The following is a 23,493-nucleotide window of genomic DNA, read 5'->3' as shown; positions in this document are numbered from 1 at the left end:
CTATAGAAATCTTTTGTGTGGCGTCACCGCCTTTCGTTTAAATCCCGCTTCCTCCTCTCGCCCTTCCTCCCGCCCCCTCCGCCGCTCCCGGATGCTTGCGCGATGCGCTGCTCCTCCCCCGGGAAGCTGGGTGGCTGCGGGGGACGCCGCCGCCCAGCGCGGACGCTGCCGGCGTGGGGCCGGTGGTCCCGGACTCCCTCGTGGTCCTGGGTCGAGAGACTGGGGGAGCGGACAGGGGAAGGCCTGCTCCGGGCCGGGGGATCTGCGCACACCCATGGGAGACCGGGGCGCAGCCGCCCGCGGGCCTTACGTAAGCTTTTAGCAGGACCAGGGGGCTCCACGCTTCCTCCCCGCCAAGAGAGCAAGTCTAAAAGGTGACCTGGCTTCTAGGCTGAAGGGAGGAGGACACTGGATATCGGCCCCTGGTGATTTGCTGGGGCCGGTGGGTCATCTCGGTCTGCGCGACTTCGCCCGGTTTTCCAACGCCCCCTGCCCTTTGTTGTGTTTGATCCGCTTCCACGATGGGTTTCTGACCAGCAGTGCAGTGTAACGAAAAGAGGAAAAGAGCACTGGATGGGGAGTCCCAAGAGTGGTGCTAGATGCTTGCCCGTTCCTCCCTTGAAATATGCCTTATGCAGTGAGAGCGCGGGTTCTGAACCAGATTTCCTAGGATCAGCCTTTCTCAAGCCATTTATGAGTTCCATTACCTTGTTCAAGTTCTCTTTACATGTATCCGTCTTCTCTTCTAGAAATTAGAGACTGTGCACAGGCTGCTTGAGTACTTGGTTCCTAAACAGTAGCTGTTAGAATTATTATGAGCCCTCATCAGCGCACTTTGCCCTCTCATAACGTCTATTTATTCGTCTGTATAATGGAATAATAGTGGCTGCTGTTAAATGAATTAAACACGACGGCGTTTGGAGGGAAACATTATTACTCCAGTTTTACAGATAAGGAAACTGATGATCAGGTGCTTGAAGTGACTTCCGAAGATCAGGAAGACAGCATATGCCAGGGACAGGAGCCCACGCCTACCCCCAGCCTCTTTTTACCGAACCTTGTTCTTCAGGAAGTGGTTAAAACACCTGGGCTACTCCCAGCAAAACGCCAGTCACGCAGTCCTGAAACAGGTCCTCTAAGGTGCCCAGCCCAACACAGGCTGGGCGTACTGAGCCAACGGAATGTTTGTTCCTCTGTCCCTTCCTAGAACCCCAAGTCACCTTTCTCCAGCCGGTTAAAAATGTTACTTTTAACTAGGATGACTTTTCAATTTATCGGCCATATCCAAGCATTTCTGAGAATGAACTGTGAGACATGCTATTAATAAATTAACCATGAACAGCAGGTTCAAACCTGGATGGATAGTCATCTTACGTATAACTGAAAGTATCCTTAAATATCTTTAGAATCCGGATGAACCCACTTATTTTGCAAACCGAGGTCAATAAAACTGACTTGAAATAGGAAGCAATTATGTAGGGTTAATTCCTTTTTTTCTTCTACAAGAGAAAAAAACAGTTGGATAAGTCAAGGTTTTTCCATGGTGACCCAGGAATTGCACCTTAGTCCTTCTTAGCTCCAAAAACTTATGAGAGGGGTCCGGGCGCGATGGCTCATGCCTATAATCCCAGCACTTTGGGAGGCTGAGGCAGGCGGATCACGAGGTCAGGTGATCCAGACCATCCTGGCTAACATGGTGAAACCCCGTCTCTACTAAAAATGCAAAAAATTAGCCGGGCATGGTGGCGGGCGCCTGTAGTCCCAGCTACTCGGGAGGCTGAGGCAGGAGAATGGCATGAACCCGGGAGGCGGAGCTTGCAGTGAGCGGAGATCCGCCACTGCACTCCAGCCTGGGCGACAGAGCGAGACTCCGTCTCAAAAAATAAAAAAATAAATAATAAATAAATAAATAAATAAAACTTATTAGAGGGAAGTCAGACTCTTCTGTGCCTAGTTTATTCATGAGGCTGCTCTAAGATCAGGAGATTTTTTTTTCCAAAGCCATGTAGTGCCCCTGGGGGTCCCATTTTCCCTTTTTTCTATATATGCAGTCTGTTTTGTTGTTGATGGAAACCCACCCCGACAATGAGTTGTGTTACACACAGACTGTCCACTCTATTCAGTGAGGTTTGGTTTCATTTTTAAAACTGATAGCATTGTTTTCTTGGCCTTCCCTGCTTCATTTTTCAGATAAGGAAGCTCCTTCTAAACTGATCCTCCCAGGCACTGCCTCCAGCTTTCTTTAGGTTCACCTTTACTTTGTCCCATTGTTCATTCACTCCACAATCACTGGGCATCAGTCTTGTGCTAGGCACCAAAGTTACATAATTTGTAATATAAGGCCCCCACTCTTTAGAGTCCAGGGATAGGAGTAGATTCACAAGAAACAGCCACACTTTCACTATTGGCACAGTGAGAGCACAGAGTAAAAAACCTATAGCAGAGATAATTGGGCTTCACAGATACAGTATTTGTAGGTAGGCAGGGCCATGTGGTTCTTTCTGAACACTGAAATGTAAGGGGAAGCTATGTAGGGTACTTCCAGGCTGAGACAATGAAAAGCCAATCTGTAATTCTCCACTCTCTTACCCTCCTATAACTACCACGGAGACTGCATTCTAGTTGGTGGAGCCTCTGTAAGCTTAGGTGACCATGTGGAGCAGACCCTCTTGATCTGTAGTGGACATGTAATGTGAACACAAAGTAAATTATTGGTGTGTTAAGTCACAGAGATTTGAGGGTTGTCTGTTGCTGTTGCATATTTTTAGTCTAATTAAAGGATGGCTTGTTGGTGTCTGCCCTTAGAGTCACTCAAGCAACGGCTTTTTCTTTAGAAAACTCCACCTATTACCCCTTCTAACCCTCTCTTAAAATTAAAATAAATATAAATCAAAAGTATTTGCTGTGATCTGACCCCCAAATTCATATGTTAAAACTTAATCACCAATGTGACAGTATTACAAGGTGAGCCTTTGGGAGATGGTTAAGTCATGAGGTGGAGCCCTCTTGAATGGGGTTAGTGGCCTTATAAAAGAGGTGTGAGAGAGTTGTTCACCTCTTTTGCCCTTTCATCATGGGAGAATGCAGCAACATAGAGGACGCATCATCTATGAGGAATGGGCCCCTGCCGGGGCCTTGATCTTGGACTTCCCAGCTCTAGAGCTGTGAGCAATAAATTTCTGTTAGTTATAAGTTACGCAGTCTAAGGTATTTTGTTATAGCAGCTCAAATGGACTAAGTATTTTTTTTTTTAATGGATGTTGAGTGAGAGAAGAAAGCGGAAAATGTGTGGACTGAGGATTGGCTGAGGGAAGGTAAATGGAGTGGATGAGAGGGAGCTGGTAAATGGCCTGGCCCCTAGAGAATGCATTCTCAGTACTGGCTCAAGGCCTACACTGAAATAGGCATTTGATGAAAAGTAAGTGAACAAATTGCAAAGAGATAACTGAGGATTTGGACAGGACAAGTGGAACTGACAGGTTGAGATAGGCAGGATTGGGGAAATATCTTTTACCTCGTCTGTTGCCTGTTTTAGAAGGTGCATCCACCACTTGGTATAAGAGAACATTATGGGCATTCTGTTTTGTTTTTATGTTTAAAGTCGTGGTAAAATAACATATCATCTTACCCATTGTGCAACCATCACCATCCTCTATCTCTAGAAATGTTTAATCTTCCCTAACTGAAACTCCATACCCATTAAGTAATTGCTCCCCACTCCCCCTTCCTCCAGTCCCTGGCAACCACCATTCTACTTTCTCTATGAATTTGACTACCCTAGGTACCTCACGTTAGTGGAACCATACAATATTTGTTATTTTGTGCCTGGCTTATTTCACTTAACATAATGTCCTTTTTTTTTTTTTTTTTTTTTTTTGAGACGGGGTCTCGCTCTGTCTCCCAGGCTAGAGCGCAGTGGTGCGATCTCGGCTCACTCCAAGCTCCGCTTCCCGGGTTCATGCCATTCTCCTGCCTCAGCCTCCCGAGTAGCTGGGACTGCAGGCGCCCACCACCACGCCTGGCTGATTTTTTTTGTATTTTTAGTAGAGATGGGGTTTCACCGTGTTAGCCAGAATGGTCTTGATCTCCTGACCTCGTGATGCGCCCACCTTGGCCTCCCAAAGTGCTAGGATTACAGGCGTGAGCCACCACGCCTGGCCTTGACATAATGTCTTTAAGATTCATTGATATTGTAGCATACATGGGAATTTCCCTTCTTTTTTTATGGGTGAACGGTATTCCATTGTAAGCACTCCGGATCTTTTCATTCTATCAAAAATTTATGTATTTATGTATGTATGTATGTATGTATTTTGTAGCAAGAAAATCTTGGAGACACAGTCTCACTTTGATGCCCAGACTGGTCTCACACCCTTGGCCTCAAGCGGTCCTCTCACCTTAGCCTCCCAAAGTGCTGAGATTACAGGTGTGAGCCTGCCTGGCCACTCTGGGTTTTGACACCCAACTTTCACACTACCCCACACTTTATGGACCAACAACCACGCTGCGTTTGGTCTGTAGTGCCACCTGTTGGTCAGTAAGAGGCATTCTCTGCCCTAATTATTTTTCCCTTTGGAGCAATGTCCCTGTTTTGCTTTTGTGCACACAAATGGGCCAATTACATCTCAGGCTATCTTTCTTATACATATGCAGACATCACCCTTCATTATTTCCCTTTCACTATCTATTGTAAAAGAGAGGAATTTATATCTCTCTCTCTTTTCCCCAGATTCCCTCATTGTCATAGGTGATGCATGACAACAGCCCCTGGTTCACCAGGGAGCAAGATCACTGTCTTAACAGCTTGCTCTCCTTACGTGGCATGTCCTCTTGCTCTCTGGTATATTTTGTTCCCGTCCAGTAAGAACACCTGGGCAGTACCTCACACATCACTCCCATTTCCTCCCCAGTCCCACTTTCCACCCTCCCTCCCTCCATGCTTTTCTCTGTTCACCTGCAGCTGGTTGTGTGAGGGAGCCCTGTGTGCTGGACCAGTTATACCTTGGCAGGCACACGTAAGCATGCAGGTCCTGAAGTCTAGGAGAGCTGGAATTTTCTGCAGTAGTTTACCAGAGCACCCTCCATGGAGGCAAAGTTTGCTTGCACAGATTAATAAATTCTGTACCCCATTCATTTACTGGCCAGTCATCTTTGGATGTATTTTCCATTTTCCAGCATCCTGAAGAAGAGAAAAAACAAGTGCTAAGTTTCAGGCACCCTGGTCTTCTAACACTAATCATGCCTGACCAAGTTTTGACATCTCTCATGGTGCCTAGTAGTCAGTAACTACAGAGTGATTAGATGTATTGGTGCCTCACAAGGAGGCTCTGATCTTTCAGACAGACCCAGATATTTCTTCCCCCCTTGTAGCTACTATGATGCCTGCTCAGCTTCAGAGTGGCGTCAAGTACTTGTAACTGTTGGTGTAACTGTCTCCACAACCCTATCATCTCTGTAAGGGCAGGAACTTGATCTATGCATCTCTCCCCCACACTTAATGTATTGAGTGTTTATGGCATTAATAAGTTAATGAATTATTTATTTGTTAAGTCTCTGCGCAAGAAAGCCACCCTTTTATTGAACTAAACTCTGGCTGCTCACAACTTTTATTCAGTAATGGACAGAAAGCCATGGACATTCATGAAACAACAGCAGGGGTACAGTCTAGGTCTGGTCATAACCTAACCGCTCACAACTCTAAGATTGAAGGGGAGGCCTGAGGCCTGTTTGCTTAGCAAGTGTGTTCACCTCATTTTTCTCACAGCTTGTTTGGGATAGTCCAGGGAGGTGATTCTTTGGAAACAGACTGAATTTTCTAAACAGAACTGCATATATCTGTGCTGCAAAGTACATGTAATTTTTTCAGATGACACAAATAAAAGTCCTGCCTTCTTCAGAGATTCAGATCTCATCCCCAAATTTTCAAGGCCATTGCAGTATTGTAGATAATTTGAATTACATGTATTATTCTGATAATTTCTGTTGAAATTAGATTTTTCCCCCTTACATATTGGTGGAAAGAAGGGTATGAATTCACATTTTGTAAGCAGCAGTGTGTTTACGTGTGTCTCTCCTTTTAAAGCACAAGTGGGCCAGGCACGGCAGTTCCCGCCTATAATTCCAGCACTCTGGGAGGGCGAGGTGGGTGGATCACTTGTGCCCAAAAGTTCTAGACCAGCCTGGGCAACATGGTGAAAACCCATCTCTTTAAAAAAAAAAAAAAAAATGCACTTTGGGAGGCCAAGGCGGGTGGATCAAGAGGTTAGGAGTTCAAGACCAGTCTGGCCAACATGGTGAAAGCCCTGTCTCTACTAAAAATACAAAAATTAGCTGGACATGGTGGCATGTGCCTGTAATCCCAGCTACTCAGGAGGCTGAAGCAGGACAATTGCTTGAACTGGGGCCCGGGAGGCGGAGGTTGCAGTGAGCTGAGATCGCACCACTGCACTCCAGCCTGGGCTACACAGCGAAACTCTGTCTCGAAAAAGAAAAAAAATGCAAAAATTAGCCAGGTGTGGTATGGGAGGCTGAGGTGGGAGGATCCCTTGAGCCTGAGAGGTGGAAGTTGCAGAGAGCCAGTATCTCGCCACTGCACTCCAGTCTGGGTGACAGAGCAAGACCCTGTCTCAAAAAAACAAACAAACAAACAGAAACAACACACCACCACTGATGTATGTTAGATGTGAAGAAAAATAGGAAATACAGAGAAAAGGTTAAAATATTTTGGAATCTCACTGCTTAGACGTCGTATACATATTTGCAGCTCTTTTGCTATATATAGATATATATTTGTACAATTTTAATAGCATTTAAAATCATTTAATAGCATAAAATGAACATCTTTAGTAGCAACAAATATATATATTTAATGATTGCATATTATCCATCATATGTGTGGAATACAGCTTGCAACTGTAAATGTAGATTTTATAGTCTACAATTTTTGAAACACTTAAAGTTGTTCTTGTTTTCCCCACTCATGGAGAGTGTTATAGGATTGTTACATTGGGTAAGTGAAGAAATACATGGAAAGCACTCAGCAGAATGCCTGTCACATAGTAAGTGCTCAATGTTACCATTACTATTGTTTTCATTGTCTGTTTCCTCAGAGTCAAGTTCTTGGAAGTGGAATTGCTAATCAGATTATGCACTTTTTTGTGGGGAGGGGGAATTGATACCTAATTTTCAAGCAGAAAACTCCATCCCCCCAGAAGTGAGTGAGAAGACTGCTTTCCTCAGCCTTGTCAACAGTGTATACTGTCTGTATTTTTATCCAGGATCAACTGATAATTTAAAAATTATAACATGTTTGAATTTGCATTTTTTGATATTAGAGAGATTCTGTGTTTTGTTTTGTTTGTGCCATATGTGAACTGGCCATTTATATTTATTCTTTTGCGAATTACCTATTCATGTCCTAGCCCATTTTTCTTATTGATCTTTTTCTTATTGATTTATAAGTTTTTTTTTTTTTTTTTGAGACAGAGTGTTACTCTGTCACCCAGGCTAGAGTGCAGTGGCACAACCTCGGCTCACTGCAACCTCTGCCTCCCGGATTCAAGCAATTCTCCTGCCTCAGCCTCCCGAGTAGCTGGGATTACAGGTGCATGCCACCACACCCAGCTAATTTTTGTATTTTTAGTGGAGACGGAGTTTCACCATCTTGGCCAGGCTGGTCTCAAACTCCTGACCTCAGGAGATCTGCCCGCCTCAGCCTCCCAAAGTGCTGGGATTATAGGCATGAGCCACCATGCCCAGCCAGGAAAACACAATTTTAACTATTATGTTTAACTCTGTGAGTATGCTCTTCTGCCCAAAAATAATGGTGGTGACCAGGAATGGACACCTGCCTCAGACTGGGCCAGTCACATTCTCTACTGAAAATCTGAAATTCCAACAAAAGGCAACGAGTTAGTTGCTACCAATATTTAACAACTACAATGAATGATTCGTGTCTATGTAATTACATTTTTTAAGTGAGTAAATTTAGGGGCTGGTAAAACCCAGGAAGTATGCAGTACGTCTGTTCTTACATTGGGTTAAAAAGCAACAAAAGTGCAAAATGGTAAATACTCATTACCTCTCACAGCCCATCCCCAGGCCCCTCCTCCTATGCCTTCCCATGAGTCAGTCATTAGAGGGTTAATGTCTGTCACAATGGTGACTGTACCCATCAGCTCATCTGCCTCAGTTCTGATTAACTGGTAATTGTGCTACTCCAGTTTTTCAACATTTTGAATATTACCCCCGCCTGCTTCCAAATAGTACTAGAAAGTCTTGCTTCACCCTCCTGTGTTGTGGAATGATGCATGCCAGGAAGAGCTCAGGTTAAGACACTAATTAAATCTGAGATTCAGCTTTACCATGCACAGTCACTGAATCACTTAGAGGTGGGGTTAGTATTAACCCCAGAGCACTGAAGAGACTTGTGGCTTTACTTAGGCCATGAGCACACCATCTTTCACATCTGTCCTCTCCAGTCTACACTGCACCACCTGGTACCTGGCACAGACTCTTGTCCCATCTGAGTGCTCCTGGCTCCAGACTTTTCAATGCATTTTCCATTTGGCTCCCAATTTAACCATCCTGAGTGCCTCACTGATTAACCTAGGTGGTGCTGTGGCAGAAGAAGGACTCCAAGAAAGACTGGACCTTGTTATCCAGTACACCTCGGCTTAGATTCTTGCCTTGCCGCTGCACTAGCTGTGCAGCCTCAGACAAATTGTGTAATTGTAAAACCAGGATTTCCTCTTATTTAAATTGGAGATATTATCATTATCATCACATCATCCCTTTGGGCCCAGATCTCCTGTAATCTGCATGAAATTTACTGCATATTGTTTATCTGCTCTGCCAGAGTAAGGATATTGTTATATTCATTTTTGCATCAGTGCCTCACCTGATTCTTGGTTAACAGTAGGTCTTTGGTAAATAAAATTCCCCCCAAGTTGAATGGAATCAAGTTTCAAACACTAAGGTAAGTTTCAAATATCCAAATGTTGAAAATGCAATTGATCCAGATGTTTTTACATCAGTGGATTATATGCTGAATTGATTTCCTCCTTAGAGGAAAGTCAGTAGCCCTGAAACTTTCTACACATTCCCAACAATTTCTGTAAAACTTCCAATGATCTTATTCTCTATAACTAGATATGTGGGCCAAGAATCCCAGCACGTTTGCCCCTTAACTTTGAAGCTGGTAATATGAATTACCAGGGTGACCCCTCCCAGTAGAGCACATGATCGGCCACAGCTGTGCATGTTTTTTAGTATGACTGCACCAGGATAGGGCTCCAAGCCACTGGGTGGAGCAATGTGCTCTGGGGAGAAAGCTCATGACATTTCCCCTATGATTTCACAAAAGAAAAAATCTTTTTCTTATGAGTTGTTTCTGCTCAATGTCAATAGGAAAGGTCGTAGCTTAGCGTGTTTACATACAGATGCATGCATGAATATGTAGAATATCAGCCACTCCTACGGTGTGAGAGAATTTAAATTGCACCGGTCCTAAGAGTGAAGGAAAGCAGGCGTAGTTGCCTACTCGACCTCCACTTTATTCTTTTCCCTTTATAACAATCCTAATTTTATTTGAGATGACAATGTATACAGCTAGAAGACAATTTCTCAGCCTCCCTTGGAGAGCTAGGTTCCAGCCAATGAGATGTAAACAGAAATGTATGCAATGTTCAAGTAGGCTGCTTAAAAGAAGTTGACTCCACTTGAAAGGTGTGCTTGGTTTGGCCTGCCTTCTCCCTTCCTCTGGTTGAATGTCATCTTGATGACTGGAGCTCCAGGAGCCATCCTGGAATTTGTGACCTTGAGGGTGGAAGCCACAGGCCAATATGATAGAAGGATGAGGAAAAGGTTGAGTACCAGATGGCTGAGAAGCCGCTATACCAGCCCTGGATTCGAGTTTACACTGCTTCTGTGAAAGAAAAGTCTATCACAATAAAACCTTTTATCTTGTTTAAACCACCTTAAAAAGTCAGTTTTCTTTAATATGCAGCCTACTAATCCTATCCAAACAAGGCTTGAATAAGGTTTACTACAGTTCTTTTTTGTTGTAATAGCAGAAAAATTGGTAATAAATGCCCATCAATAGGAAAATAAACTATTAATTTAACAATACCAAATAAAACTGTGCAGCAGTATAAAGAATGAAAGCGTTTTTTTTTGTTGTTGTTGTTGTTTTTGAGATGGGGGTCTTGCTTTATTGCCCAGTCTGGTCTCAAACTCCTAAACTCAAATTATCGTCCTACCTCAGCCTCCCAAAGTGCTGGGTTTATAAAGGCGTAAGCCACCGTGCGGCCTTTGGTTTTTTTTTTTTGTTTTTTAAGGTCTTATGTAATTAAACATTTTAAAGACATCAGCTGATGAGCCGTTTAAAACAAGAAGAATCTCAAAGCATCTTTGGCCAAAATCTTTTTAAGAAACAAAAAGTAGCGTGATTCAGCCTTGAAAAGGATTAGTCAGAGCCTACAGTATTAGGTTGAAATCGAAGAAAGGCAAGCTTTTTTTTTTTGGATGAATAGCAATGATCTTTTTTTAAAAAAAAAAAACCTTCAAGTTTAGGAGATGACAAATATTGAAAGCTGGTTGAACTGAATCCTCTTTATTGATGAGGAAAGCAGTGGATTCGACCTATTTATGACTTTCTGAAAAAAGCTGCCCTACCTGCCACTCACTTCTTTTTAACTGGCTGTTCTCAAAGGAAATTGCAAGAGACTGAGGATAAACGGCCGACATACAGAAATGGGCTTTTTTAGAGCTGAGGCAGCCTGCAGAACTTCCAGTTCCAATTTATTTCACAGGCCCGAAACTGAGGTCAACAGGGACGTTGGTTAGTGGTTCCTGGAGGCCCTGAAGGAACTTTTGGACCTGGCTTGTGCGTTCCAGAGAAAAAGGTCGGCCTCTGACGGAAAACGAAAAACGAGCACTCAGGGACCCACCCAGCCGGGGCAGAGCGCCTCAGCCAGACCAAGGGGAGGAGCCACTGGGGCGGGGCCAAAATGGCGGATGGGCGGGGATTCCAGAGGCGGGGCTAGGAAATGGGACGGGGCGGGGCCCGGTAGGCTAGCGAGGGCCGGGAGGCGGGGCTTTGGGAAGGCGGAGAGGAAGGCGTGTGCAAGGCGGGGTCCCGCGCAGGTCGGGTAAGCGCGTCTACGGCGGTGCGCGGCGCGGCGAAAATGGCGGCTTCCAGCTGGGCGCGCAAGGCCGTGGTCGTGCTTTGTGCCTCTGACCTGCTGCTGCTGCTGCTGCTGCTACCACCGCCTGGGTCCTGCGCGGCCGAAGCCTCGCCCGGGACGCCCGACGAGTCTACCCCACCTCCCCGGAAGAAGAAGAAGGATATTCGCGATTACAATGATGCAGACATGGCGCGTCTTCTGGAGCAGTGGGAGGTCCGCGGCGCGCGCACACCCTCCCGGCTCTTCTCTGTGCGGGACCCTGTTCCCAGTGACCCCTTACCTATTCTGTCTTGGGACCTTTCTGACTCCCTAACCTCCTCTACTCATGCCTTGAATCCTTACTGACCCACTGAAGCCACTGCTGACCATTCCTCCTCTGACCCGCGCGCCCTGCTGACCCTCGCTCTAGCCCTCTGTCATTCCACTGCCCTGTTCCCCCTGCCACTTTTCAAGCCACTCCAATCACGGGTCAGCCCCTCACTGTTCAGCCTTGCTCTCCCTTCACCCTTCAGTGCCCTGGTTGTCTTTGCGTTGATCCTTGTGGTCAGTGAGCCCTGCAAACGGGGAGAGAGACCTTTCCCGCTCTACTAAAGAGCATTTCCTTCATTTTCCTTTTGTTTTGGGGTGAGTGGGTGGGAGAGTGGGTTGCGGTGAAGATGGTCTTCCTTAATGGTTATCTCAGCTGTCTTCTAAATCAGTATAATTTTAGACTTCCTATTTTGGTATATGTCCCTGCTGGGAATTTTGTGCTTTTTGTGGGTGGATTTATTTTACTGAGGGGAGAAGTATCAATGGCTAATGGCTCTGTATCGTGGAACTCACGCTTTTTGTTCAAAGGAGAGTAAGTTTTCTGGTTTGTCACTTGGATGCACTGGAGTGTGCAGTTACAGGGAGTGTGTAATAAGCTTTTAAGGTAAAGATTACTGGCCAAAACCACATTGCTGCCTTTTCGCCTTCCTAAGGTGATGGTATCGTCCTGGTTGACTTGCATAGCTGTGGAACCTTGGGCAGGTTATGTCTAATTTATAGGCCTCAGTTTCCTTATCTGCAACATGAGGAGGTTAAGATGGTCCCCAAGATTCCTTCCAACACTGATGTTTTGTTATTTTGTGATTATCTCTGTGTGTGTTGCGGGAAGAGGGAAAGACTTTCAGACAAGAGTTTAAAATACCACCTGATGCATCTGACTAGAAGAATGCAGGCTTGTGTTTTCATGTGGTCATCAGCAGCTGATGGAAAGATTGGGATAGATTTGAGTGTAGAGAGAACGTCCCCATTCACCATCTCCCTTGCAATCTCCTTGTCTCTTTTTGGACTCCAGCAAATAAAGCCTTTTGATCTGCCAGAGTGAGAACATCACCTCATGAGAAATCCTCCCATTGATCTACTCAGACCCTGAGCTAGACGAAGAGGGTGCTGAAGAGATGAACAAAGATTGCACTGGGAACAGTAGATAACAGGATGGATGAGCAGGGAGAGATTTTGAAGGCCAAAAAAAACACATTAATCCTTTTATTTAATCCTTTTACCCCATCCTTGAGGGAGGTACTTATCCCTATTTTCTAGATGATGACATTGAGGCACAAAGAGATTAAATAACTTGTTCCACATCGCACGGCAAGCTAGCTGAGTTTCAAATTCTTTCGCGACTTTCAGAGCCAGTTCTTTGAACTGTTTTACCTGTACTGCCACGTATGTTGGTGAACAGAAGTGCAAATGAAGGATAGTGAGGAAGACGTGGATTAAGCTAGAAACTGCAGGAGCAGAGTAGAAGAGAAATGTGAGATTTTTATACTTTTAACAGGACTTGGTGGTTGATTTTGTTTTTTTAATTATTTTTTATAGAGACAGGGTCTCCTTATGTTGGCTGGGCTGGTTTTGAACTCTTGGCCTTTGCAATCCTCCCACCTTGGCTTCCCAAAGTGTTGGGATTACGGTCGTGAGCCACCATGCCTGGGCAATGGATTGCTTTTGTGAATAGCAGGGCCACATAATGTAGTAAAAAGACAGGTTGGCTGGGCGCGGTGGCTCATGCCTGTAATCCCAACACTTTGGGAGGCAAAGGCAGGTGCATCACCTGAGGTCAGGAGTTCAAGACCAGCCTGGCCAACATGGTGAAACCCCATCTCTACTAAAAATACAAAAATTAGTCGGGCATGGTGGCGGGCACCTGTAATCCCAGCTACTTGGGAGGCTGAGGCACGAGAATTGCTTGAACCAGGGAGGCGGAGGTTGCAGTGAGCCAAGATCATGCCACTGCACTCCATCCTGGGCAACAGGGTGAGACTGTGTCTCAAAAAAAAAAAAAAAAAAAAAAAAGACAGATTTCGAACTCAGCTTTACCCCTCACTAGCTACTTGATCCTAGTTTTATGTATCTGTAAAGCCAGATAACGCCCTACTTTGCAGGGTGCCATGCGGATTAAATGAGTTAATGTTTGTAGACACTCTACAGACATGAGGACCCTTCCCCAGTAGCAGTGTTTTTTATGTGGGAGAGCGCATATCCATCTCTGTGGGTGCTTTTTTTGTAGGAAGCAGTTCTTCTCTTGTGACCATCTCTAAGTCCATACCCTCACTCCTTCCCCAGCAGTGTGAGAAACAGTGCTTCAATGAGAGGCTGTGCCTCAGAGGTGTGGAGAGGTGAGAATTCCTTCCATTGTGTTACAACTAATTCTGACTCGCAATTTGTGTAGAAAAACCAAAGGTGGTTATTTCATTTTACATTATGATAGCCAGGTATAATGGGAAGGGGCAGTTGGAGGGATTTGGAGCCAGAAATGTGGTTCGCACTTCTAGCATGTGAGTAAATTTAAGTAAATCATTTATCCTCTCTGAACATCATCTTCCTTGTATATTAAATGGAACCTGGTAGGATTGTTCTGAAAGTTGGAGATAATATATGTAGCGTGCCTGGGACTTAGCAGCTACTCAGTAGATGTCACTTATTATTAATATCAAGAACCATGGGAGGAAGAAGAGGATTTGCAGAAAGGGGAGCTCAGCTTTATAGCTATTGACTTAGACAAACAGTAATGAAGGAGCTCTAAAGCCAGTTGAAAATGCAAGACTGGCCTGGAGGCAGGGCTAGGACTGGAGTCAGGGGACTGCCTGACTTGTCCCTGGCCCCCCCTCTGCCTCAGGGTAAAGATTGGATTGTTTTCAGCATAGACACACTGATCATAACAGGTTAGGTTACCCAGACTAAAGGTAGAACTGGATAATTATGTACATCTAGGGTACTATTTTTATACTTCAATTTTAACGTATAATAATTATACATATTTATGGGGTACAGAGTTGTATTTCTACACATGTATACAATGTAATGGTCAATTCAGGGTAATTAGCATATCTGTCTCCTAAACATTAATCATTTCTTTGTGTTGGGAACATTTAAAATTCTCTCTTAGCTGTTTGAAAATATGCAATAAATTATTGTTAACTATAGTCATCCTACAATACTATAGAGCACTAGAATTTATTTTTCCTATCTAGTGTAATTTTGTATCCATTCACCATCCTTTTTCCCTATCTCCCCTCCACTTCCCAGCCTCTAGTAACCACAATTGTAATCTCCACTTATGTGAACACAACTATTTTAGGTCCGCATAAGAATGAGAGTACGTGGTATTTGTCTGTGTCTGGCGTATTGCACTTAACATAATGTCCTCCAGGCTCATTAGGTTACTATTTTGCAATTTTCTTTTCTGTAACTGAAATACACACACACTTATACAATGGAAATTAAAGCTGCTTTTTTTTTTTAAGTTTCTTGAAACAAACTTTACCCGTATTATATGCACTAGACTTACGACTATTTAGTTATATTTGCATTAACAAAGAAGTGCTGGACTGGGCTTAGTGGCTCACGCCTGTAACCCCAGTACTTTGGAAGACTGAGGCAGGTGAATCCTTCGAGCTCAGGAGTTCGAGACCAGCCTGGGCAACACGGTGAAACCCCTCTTTACCAGAAATACAAAAATAAATTACCCGGGTGTGGTGGCATGCACTTGTGATCCCAGCTACTCGGGAGGCTGGGATAGGAAGATCACTTGAGCCTGGCAGTGAGCCAAGACTGCACCAGCACCATTGCATTCCAAACTGGGTAATAGAGTGAGACCCCGTCTCAAAAAAAAAAAAAAAAAAAAAATGCTGCTTGCGACCTACTGAGTTAATTTCATGATTATTAGTGAAATCAGTCTGAAAAATACAAATATTCTAGGGTATTGAACCAACTGGAAGTCATGAAGTGCTTTAAGGAGACTATAACCGATGTTATGGAGAATTAAGATAAAGACAGAAACAACTTGTGAATTTGGCAACTAGCAGGTCCTTTGTGACTTGAGAGTATAATTTCCATGCAGTGATTGTGGTTGGAGGCCAGATCACAGAGGCCTAAGGAGTCAGCAGTGTCACAGCCAACAGATACAGTACTGAGTACTGCTTGCCTTTAAGTCATTACATCCCCAAACAAACCTTAGGAGGGAGAAGCTGTTACTACCCTCACCTTTCCATTATAGGTAAGGAAAGTTATTTTCAGATGGGCTAAGTAACTTGCCCAAGGCCACATAGTGATGGAACGCATCCATCTGACAGCACAGCCCATGCTCCTGTCTGCAAGTCACCATCAGTGGCTCTTTCAAAGCAAAATGAGGAAGAAACATGTCAATTGAGAGGGTGGCAGAGTTGAAAAGAAGGTTGGTGTGTTACGTGTGGTCATGTTACTGGGGCCTTGGAGATCACTTCATTCTGCTTTTCATTTTGTAGATGAGGAAACAGGCCTCGAGGAGTAAGGATTCTTAGGCAGGGTCACACAGCTAGTTATGCAAAACTGAAACCAGATTCCAGGTCTGATGTCGGTATGGATCACCTTCAAGCGCTGCATAGAATTCTTTCGTTTTTACTTTTTACTAAAATTATTTTTAATGTAGTACATTATTAATGGTATCTTAAGCCTTGGCCCTTCAGATATTGTTCAGTAAGAGTGACTTAGGGGCTTTTTTTTTTTTTTTTTTTTTTGGTAACAGGTTTATTGAGATTCAATTCACATGCCATAGGCAATTTACCCATGTAAAGTGTACATTTTAGTTTTAGTATCTTCAGAGAGTTGTACAGCCATCACCAAAATCAATTTTAGAACATTTTTATCATCCCCAAAAGAAACCTTCAGCCACTCCCCCACTATGTTCTCCCAACTCCCTAGCCAGCCCCGGGCAATCGCTAATCTACCTTCTGTCTCAACAGATTTATCCATTCTGGACATTTCCTATAAATGGAATCATAGAATGTGTAGTCTTTCATATCTGGCTTCTTTCACTTAGCATAATATTTTCATGTATCAATCAGTACTTCATTTCTTTTTTTCTTTTTTCTTTTTCTTTTTGGTAGAGATAGGGTCATGATATGTTGCCCAGGCTGGTCTTTAACTCCTGTGCTCGGGTGATCCTCCAGCTTTGACCTTCTAAAGTGCTGAGGTTATAGTTGTGAGCCACCATACCCAGCCAGTACTTCATTTTTTTTGGTTGCTGGCATTAGCCTTTTCTCCAAGGAACCTGGTTGTATTAAAGATTTTTTATTTGTCAGTGTATATGCTATTTATTAGGCATGGTGGCTAGTGCCTGTAGTGCCTGTAATCCCAGCACTTTGGGAGGCCGAGGTGGGCAGATCACGAGGTCAGGTGATCGAGACCATCCTGGGCAACATGGCAAAACCCCGTCTCTACTAAAAATACAAAAATTAGCTGGATGTGGTGGTGCGTGCCTGTAATCCCAGCTACTCGGGAGGCTGAGGCAGGAGAATCGCTTGAACCCAGGAGGCAGAGGTTGCAGTGAGCAGAGATCGTGCCGCTGCACTCCAGCCTGGTGACAGAGTGAGACTCCGTCTCAAGAAAAAAAAAAAAGTACTGTTTTCTATTAGTAATTTATTCATTTGTTTTGATCATTATGGGTTCAACATCTCATTTTGTTTGAGGGGTTGTTAAGTCATACTATTATTTATTTTGATGTTGAGATTATTTCAAATTTGGCCCATGAGAGCTGCTTCAAGTTGGCTTCCATGTCATTTTGACATGTTCATGATTCTTTGAGCACTTTACTACTTTGTGATGCAGGATTATTCTAGGCTCCTCTTCCGTCTCTCTTGCTATAAGCCTGTTCTCCAAGGAACCCAGGCTCTTTTAAATATTTTTATCCATTAATCTGTTTACTCATCTGTTAATCTATGAAAAACCATGAGTTTCTCCTGATACCTTCAATTCCAGCCTAATACCACAGGGCTCATTCTTCCCCCTTTCATATTTGTAACTTAATTCCCAGAAGTTAAGAACCTGGCTCTCATTACCCTCAATATGTTTACTCCTTTTCTCAATCCTAGAGGTCACATAAGATAGTTTCAGAATTGCTAGCCCATACCACTACAGAAAACAAACCTGCTAACTGGAATTGAATATTTTTGTACAATGCCTATTAAGTGAAATGGGTATACATGGAGTGCAGATTTTAAGTATACAGTGCAAAGAGGGAGTATTTCTTTTCTTTTTTTTTCTTTCTTTTAAGACAGGGTCTCGTTCTGTCTCCTAGGCTGGAATGCAGTGGCATGATTATAGCTCACTGCAGCCCTGATCTCCTGGGCTCAAGTGATCCTCATGTCTCAGCCTCCTGAGTAGCTAGGACTACAGGCACCTGCCACCACACCTGACTAATTTTTTAATTTTTTTTAAGAGATGGGATCTCACTATGTTGCCCAGGCTGATCTCAAATTCCTGGGCTCAAGCAATTCTCCCACCTCAGCCTACTGAGTAGCTGGGACTACAGGTGTGCATTGCCATACCTGGCTCCTTTTAAATTTTTTTTTTAGAGACAGAGTCTTACTATGTTGCCTAGGCTGATGTCGAACTCTTGGCCTCAAGTGATCCTTTTACCTCAGCCTCCCAAAGTGCTGGGATTACAAGCTAAGCCACAGTGCCTGGCCTGCAATACATTTTGATAAATGGATATATCTGTGTAATCTACACCCCTGTCAAAATGTAGAACATTTCCATCACCCCAGAAAAGTTCTCTTGTGTCCATTCTCAGTTAATTCTACGTTGTCCCCCACTTCTACAGGCAACACTGTTCTAATTTCTGTTACCCTAGATTAGTTTTGCTCATTCTTGAATTTTAAATAAATGGAATTGCATAGTAAATCTTATTTTGTACCTGGCTTCTGTCACTTAACATTTTTGGGATTTGTTACATGTATCAGTATTTGTTCTCTGTTGCTGTGAAGTATTTCATTGTGTGACCATACCAGAATGTGGCCATTTTTACAGCCTACCATGTTGGGTAGATTGTATGAGAGTTTAAAAGCTCTAGAAACCCATCACATGGGGGCGCTCTGTGATTGGTAACCTGGGTGTGGGCAGTATGTGCTGCCTGAAACTTAACTTTCAAGACTATCTTGAAAGTTAAGAAGAGGAAGAAAACCCCTAGTTTTCCTTTTTATGTTGTAATTTAAGTCATATACATGCACCTGACATCATGCAGAAGTTTTTGCCTGTGCCAGTTGAAAAGCAAGATTCTGATGATAGGTTTGATGCTTTTCCCCCAATCTGATAGAAAGATGATGACATTGAAGAAGGAGATCTTCCAGAGCACAAGAGACCTTCAGCACCTGTCGACTTCTCAAAGATAGACCCAAGCAAGCCTGAAAGCATATTGAAAATGACGAAAAAAGGGAAGACTCTCATGATGTTTGTCACTGTATCAGGAAGCCCCACTGAGAAGGAGACAGAGGAAATTACGAGCCTCTGGCAGGGCAGCCTTTTCAATGCCAACTATGACGTCCAGAGGTAAAGCAGCAACAACCAGCTGAGAGACTCATAGGCTGTGCTGGATCTTTTCTTTATTATTATTATTAATTATTACGATGATGATGATTTTTTGAGACAGAGTTTCGCTCTTGTTGCCTAGGCTGGAGTGCAGCGGCGTGATCTCGGCTCACTGCAACCTCCGCCTCCCTGGTTCAAGCGATTCTCCTGCCTCAGCCTCCCGAGCAGCTGGGACTACAGGCGCCCGCTACCATGCCTGGCTAATTTTGTATTTTTAGTAGAGACAGGGTTTCACCATGTTGGCCAGGCAGGTCTTGAACTTCTGACTTCAGGTGATGCACCCGCCTCGGCCTCCCTAAGTGCTGGGATTACAGGCGTGAGCCACCACGCCTGGTCCTGTGCTGGGGCTTTTCCTGAAGCTCTTAACAGGGTGTCCTTTCTGGCAGTATTTCCCAAGGGCCTCTGCCTTTCTTTTCTAGGTTTTCTTTTAAAATTATTTATCTATCTAGATTTTTTTTTTTTTTTTTTTTTTTTTGAGACGGAGTCTCACTGTGTTGCCCAGGCTGGAGTGCAGTGGCGCATTCTCGGCTCACTGCAAGCTCCGCCTCCCAGGTTCACGCCATTCTTCTGCCTCAGCCTCCCGAGTAACTGGGACTACAGGCGCCTGCCACCATGCCCGGCTAATTTTTTGTATTTTTAGTAGAGACGGGGTTTCACCGTGTTAGCCAGGATGGTCTTGATCTCCTGACCTCGTGATCTGCCCACCTCGGCCTCCCAAAGTGCTGGGATTACAGGCGTGAGCCACCGCACCCAGCCTATCTAGGTTTTTTTAATGTAAAGAAGAGCGTTGCCCGTACAGTGACTCACTTCTGTAATCCCAGCACTTTGGGAGGCTAAGGTGGGCAGATCACGAAGTCAGGAGATTGAGATCATCCTGGCCAACGTGGTGAAACCCTGTCTCTACTAAAAATACAGAAAAATTAGCCAGGCATGGTGACGCACGCCTGTAATCCCAGCTACTCCAGAGGCTGAGCCAGGAGAATCGCTTGAACCCGGGAGGCAGAGGTTGCAGTGAGCCAAGATCGCGTCACTGCACTCCAGCCTGGCGGCAGAGCAAGACTCCATCTCGGGGAAGAAAAAAAAAAAGAGCATTTATTGTTGGTAAAAGCAGTTAAGTTTTTGTTTTTATTTTTTGAAGAGGTGAGGTCTCAGTATGTTGCCCAGGCTGATCTTGAACTCCTGGCCTCAAGTGATCCTTGCACTTCAACCTCCCAAAGTGCTAGGATTACTGGCATTGGCCACTGTGCCTGGTGTGTGTGTTTTTTTTTTTAATATCTCAGTTGATCCTAAAGTTTTATTTATCTTTGGATCGTTAGCTTTTATTTCATCTGAACAGAAGGGTGTATAGCTTAGTTTAGCCTCTTTGAGGGACAAAATTAGTTAATAGTTTGACAGCTTCAGCTAGAAATTTCTGCTCACTGGAGAGTGCTTTGTGTGTAGCTATGTTCACACATAAAGCTTGGACCATGCTGTTAACAGATAACTAATTTAGTATGAAGAGGCTCAGTTTTCACACCTGAATATGGTCCTGAGGTACAATTTGAAGAAATCTGCTTCTTTTTCCTCAAAAACAGTTCTGAAATTTGGGGTCTGCAAATATTCTGGTTTAGGAAATATAAAAGCAATGACAAGAAATGGGAGGAGTACTTAGAGAGTGTCCGGCCAGCAAAATATTTTCAATTAGCTTAAATAGACACCTAGACAGAACAAATAAATGTCTCGGTGATGTCTGCTCTGGAAGGCCCACTGGTCTCTGTAGAGCTGTGGGAGTGTTAGAAACTGAAGGGGGAACGCATGGTGTAGTCCCTAAGGAACAGAAGAATCATGCCCACTGGCCCCACTAGGGCTCCACCCAGGCCTCATTCTTTCCACTTTGTTCCTTGGGACCTTTTGAGTGTGGACGAGCTGGGCTCTTTGCTGCTAAGCTCAAGGGCTAGGATTTCTGTCCAATAACCAAGTGTCCTCTTGAGTCCTTCATAGCCTCATATCATGACCCACTCTAAGCCATTGGTTTTCCACCTTTATCAGCAGAAGTCTTTTGTCCCATAAAATTGTAACTGGACACTCTAGAATATAAAACAGATACAGATCAGATCGAAGCTGCCTCTTTACCTCCCCAGCAGCAGCCCCTGAGCCACCTCTGCAGTGTCCTAGGGAGGTTTTCCAAATGTTCGCTTTTAACATGGGCATCCATTTATACCACAAAGGAACATCCAATGTCTGTTTCTATTTTGATCTGAGCTGGGTGTTTAATAGTTCAGCAAGCTAGTATTTTCATACATGAGATATCAGTAGCTGCTAGGCCTTGGAAAATCCAATTTTTCTTTCCATATTCATGTAGAATTTGAAATAAACATGATAAGTGCCAGAGAATTGCTCTGACCCATTAGCACCTTACTAGCACATGCTGACTGATTGCATCTCTCTGCCCAAGGTTCATTGTGGGATCAGACCGTGCTATCTTCATGCTTCGCGATGGGAGCTACGCCTGGGAGATCAAGGACTTTTTGGTCGGTCAAGACAGGTGTGCTGATGTAACTCTGGAGGGCCAGGTGTACCCTGGCAAAGGAGGAGGAAGCAAAGAGAAAAATAAAACAAAGCAAGACAAGGGCAAAAAAAAGAAGGAAGGAGATCTGAAATCTCGGTCTTCCAAGGAAGACAATCGAGCTAGGAATAAAAGAGAAGACCTGTGATGGGGCAGCAGTGACGCGCTGTGGAGGGACAGGTGGACGTGGAGAGCTCTTTGCCCAGCTCGTGGGGTGGGAGTGGTCTCAGGCAAGTGCACACCGGATGACATTCTAGTGTCTTCTAGAAAGGGTCTGCCACATGACCAGTTTATGGTCAAAGAATTACTGTTTAATAGGCTTCAAGTAAGAAGACAGATGTTTTCTAATTAATACTGGACACTGACAAATTCATGTTTACTATAAAGTCACCTTCCATGGAAATGTGACTGTGTTGCTTTTCCCCATTTACACTTGGTGAGTCATCGACTCTACTGAGATTCCACTCCCCTCCAAGCACCTGCTGTGATTGGGTGGCCTGCTGTGTCCATGTTTTTTATTTTCTGTCAACTAAAAGGATAGCAAATTCTGATCAGAGGAGACTTTAAAATTCTTGACTTAATTGAGTAAACTCTTCATGCTATATACATCATTTTCATTATGTTAAAGGTAAAATACGCTTTGTGAACTCAGATATCTATAGCCAGGAAGCCAGGGTGTGTAAATCCAAAATCTATGCAGGAAATGTGGAGAAAAGAAAATATGTCACTTGAAATCCTAAGTAGTTTTGAATTTCTTTGACTTGAATCTCACTCATCAGTAAAAGAGAACTCTTGGTGTCTGTCAGGTTTTATGTGGTCTGTAAAGTTAGGGGTTCTGTTTTGTTTCCTTGTTTAGGAAACAGTACTGCTGGTGTCGAGGGCTTATATGTTCCATTTAATGTGACAGTTTTAAAGGATTTAAGTAGGGAATCAGAGTCCTTTGCAGAGTGTGACAGAAGACTCAATAACCTCATTTGTTTCTAAACAGGTTTCTTTGATAAAGTGCCTAAATCTGTGCTTTCGTATGGAGTAACATGATGTACTACTGTTAATGTCTGATTTTGCCGTTCATATGCCGTTCACATGTTAGAGCCTACGGTGAATAAGAGTTAGAACATTTATATACAGATGTCATTTCTAAGAACTAAAATTCTTTGGGTAAAACCATCAATTGTGATTTTAAGAAATTAAAAATAGCACATTACATGGTTAGAAAATGTCAGTGTTAAAGAATGGTACAAAGTGAAAAGTGTATCCCTCTCTTGCCGCCGGTACCTTGTCCCAGTGGAAGCTGCTGCTAACAATTTGTCCCCCCACATCCCCCTCTCTGCCCACCCACCAAAAAAAGTACATTTACTTATGTAAATGTACTTGTGGTGATGTATGTTTGTTTTGGCCTCACAGCATCTGTTTCCCCTTAATTTGGTAGCCGCTCACATTTCCCTCGAAAGAACCACACCCTCTGCATTCTCAGTTCTCTGCTTTGGATGGGACATTTGCCCTGCAGTCCCCCCACCCTCCAGGCCATGCCCACTCCAGGGTGAAGCCTGTGTGATCTACTGTACTAGGGTACTAGGCCCGGAAAGAGGCTTTTCTTGTTTCTCCTGCATTTTGAACCTGGAGCGGGAGCTGTTGTGGGCCCCGCCCTTGGAGAGGAGAGCTGTTTGACAGACAGTGGGGAGAGAGCGCCACACCCTGGTGGCATAAACGAGTTCCTGAATCATGCCGTGGCTGAACCAAGCCCTGTCTGTGGGCTTTTTCTGTTGTACTTAGGGCAATTTGATGGAGTTACTGTCCTACATAGCCATAATGGCCCAGTATAAAGCAGCTGTTTTGATGAGATAATTTCTTTAATTAAGCAAAAGGTAGCAAAGCTTTCACTCTGCCCTGTAC

The 23,493-nt window shown here is 44.0% G+C and overlaps 1 protein-coding gene across 1 annotated transcript; it reads left to right on the top strand.

The window, feature by feature from the left end:
• The first annotated feature begins 11,081 nt into the window (after positions 1–11,081).
• MESD (mesoderm development LRP chaperone) lies at positions 11,082–22,817 on the top strand. Its single transcript, XM_054450913.2, has 3 exons — positions 11,082–11,399; positions 18,784–19,016; positions 21,490–22,817. Exons 1-3 carry the CDS (start codon positions 11,187–11,189, stop codon positions 21,746–21,748), a joined length of 705 nt encoding a protein of 234 aa, XP_054306888.1. The 5' UTR covers positions 11,082–11,186; the 3' UTR covers positions 21,749–22,817.
• Positions 22,818–23,493: the final 676 nt, after the last annotated feature.

This window comes from Pongo pygmaeus, chromosome 16 (genome assembly GCF_028885625.2).
Source record: "Pongo pygmaeus isolate AG05252 chromosome 16, NHGRI_mPonPyg2-v2.0_pri, whole genome shotgun sequence".
Lineage (NCBI taxonomy): Eukaryota > Metazoa > Chordata > Mammalia > Primates > Hominidae > Pongo > Pongo pygmaeus.
The sequence above is the reverse complement of the archived record's forward strand: the minus strand, read 5'-3'. Positions and strand labels throughout refer to the sequence as shown.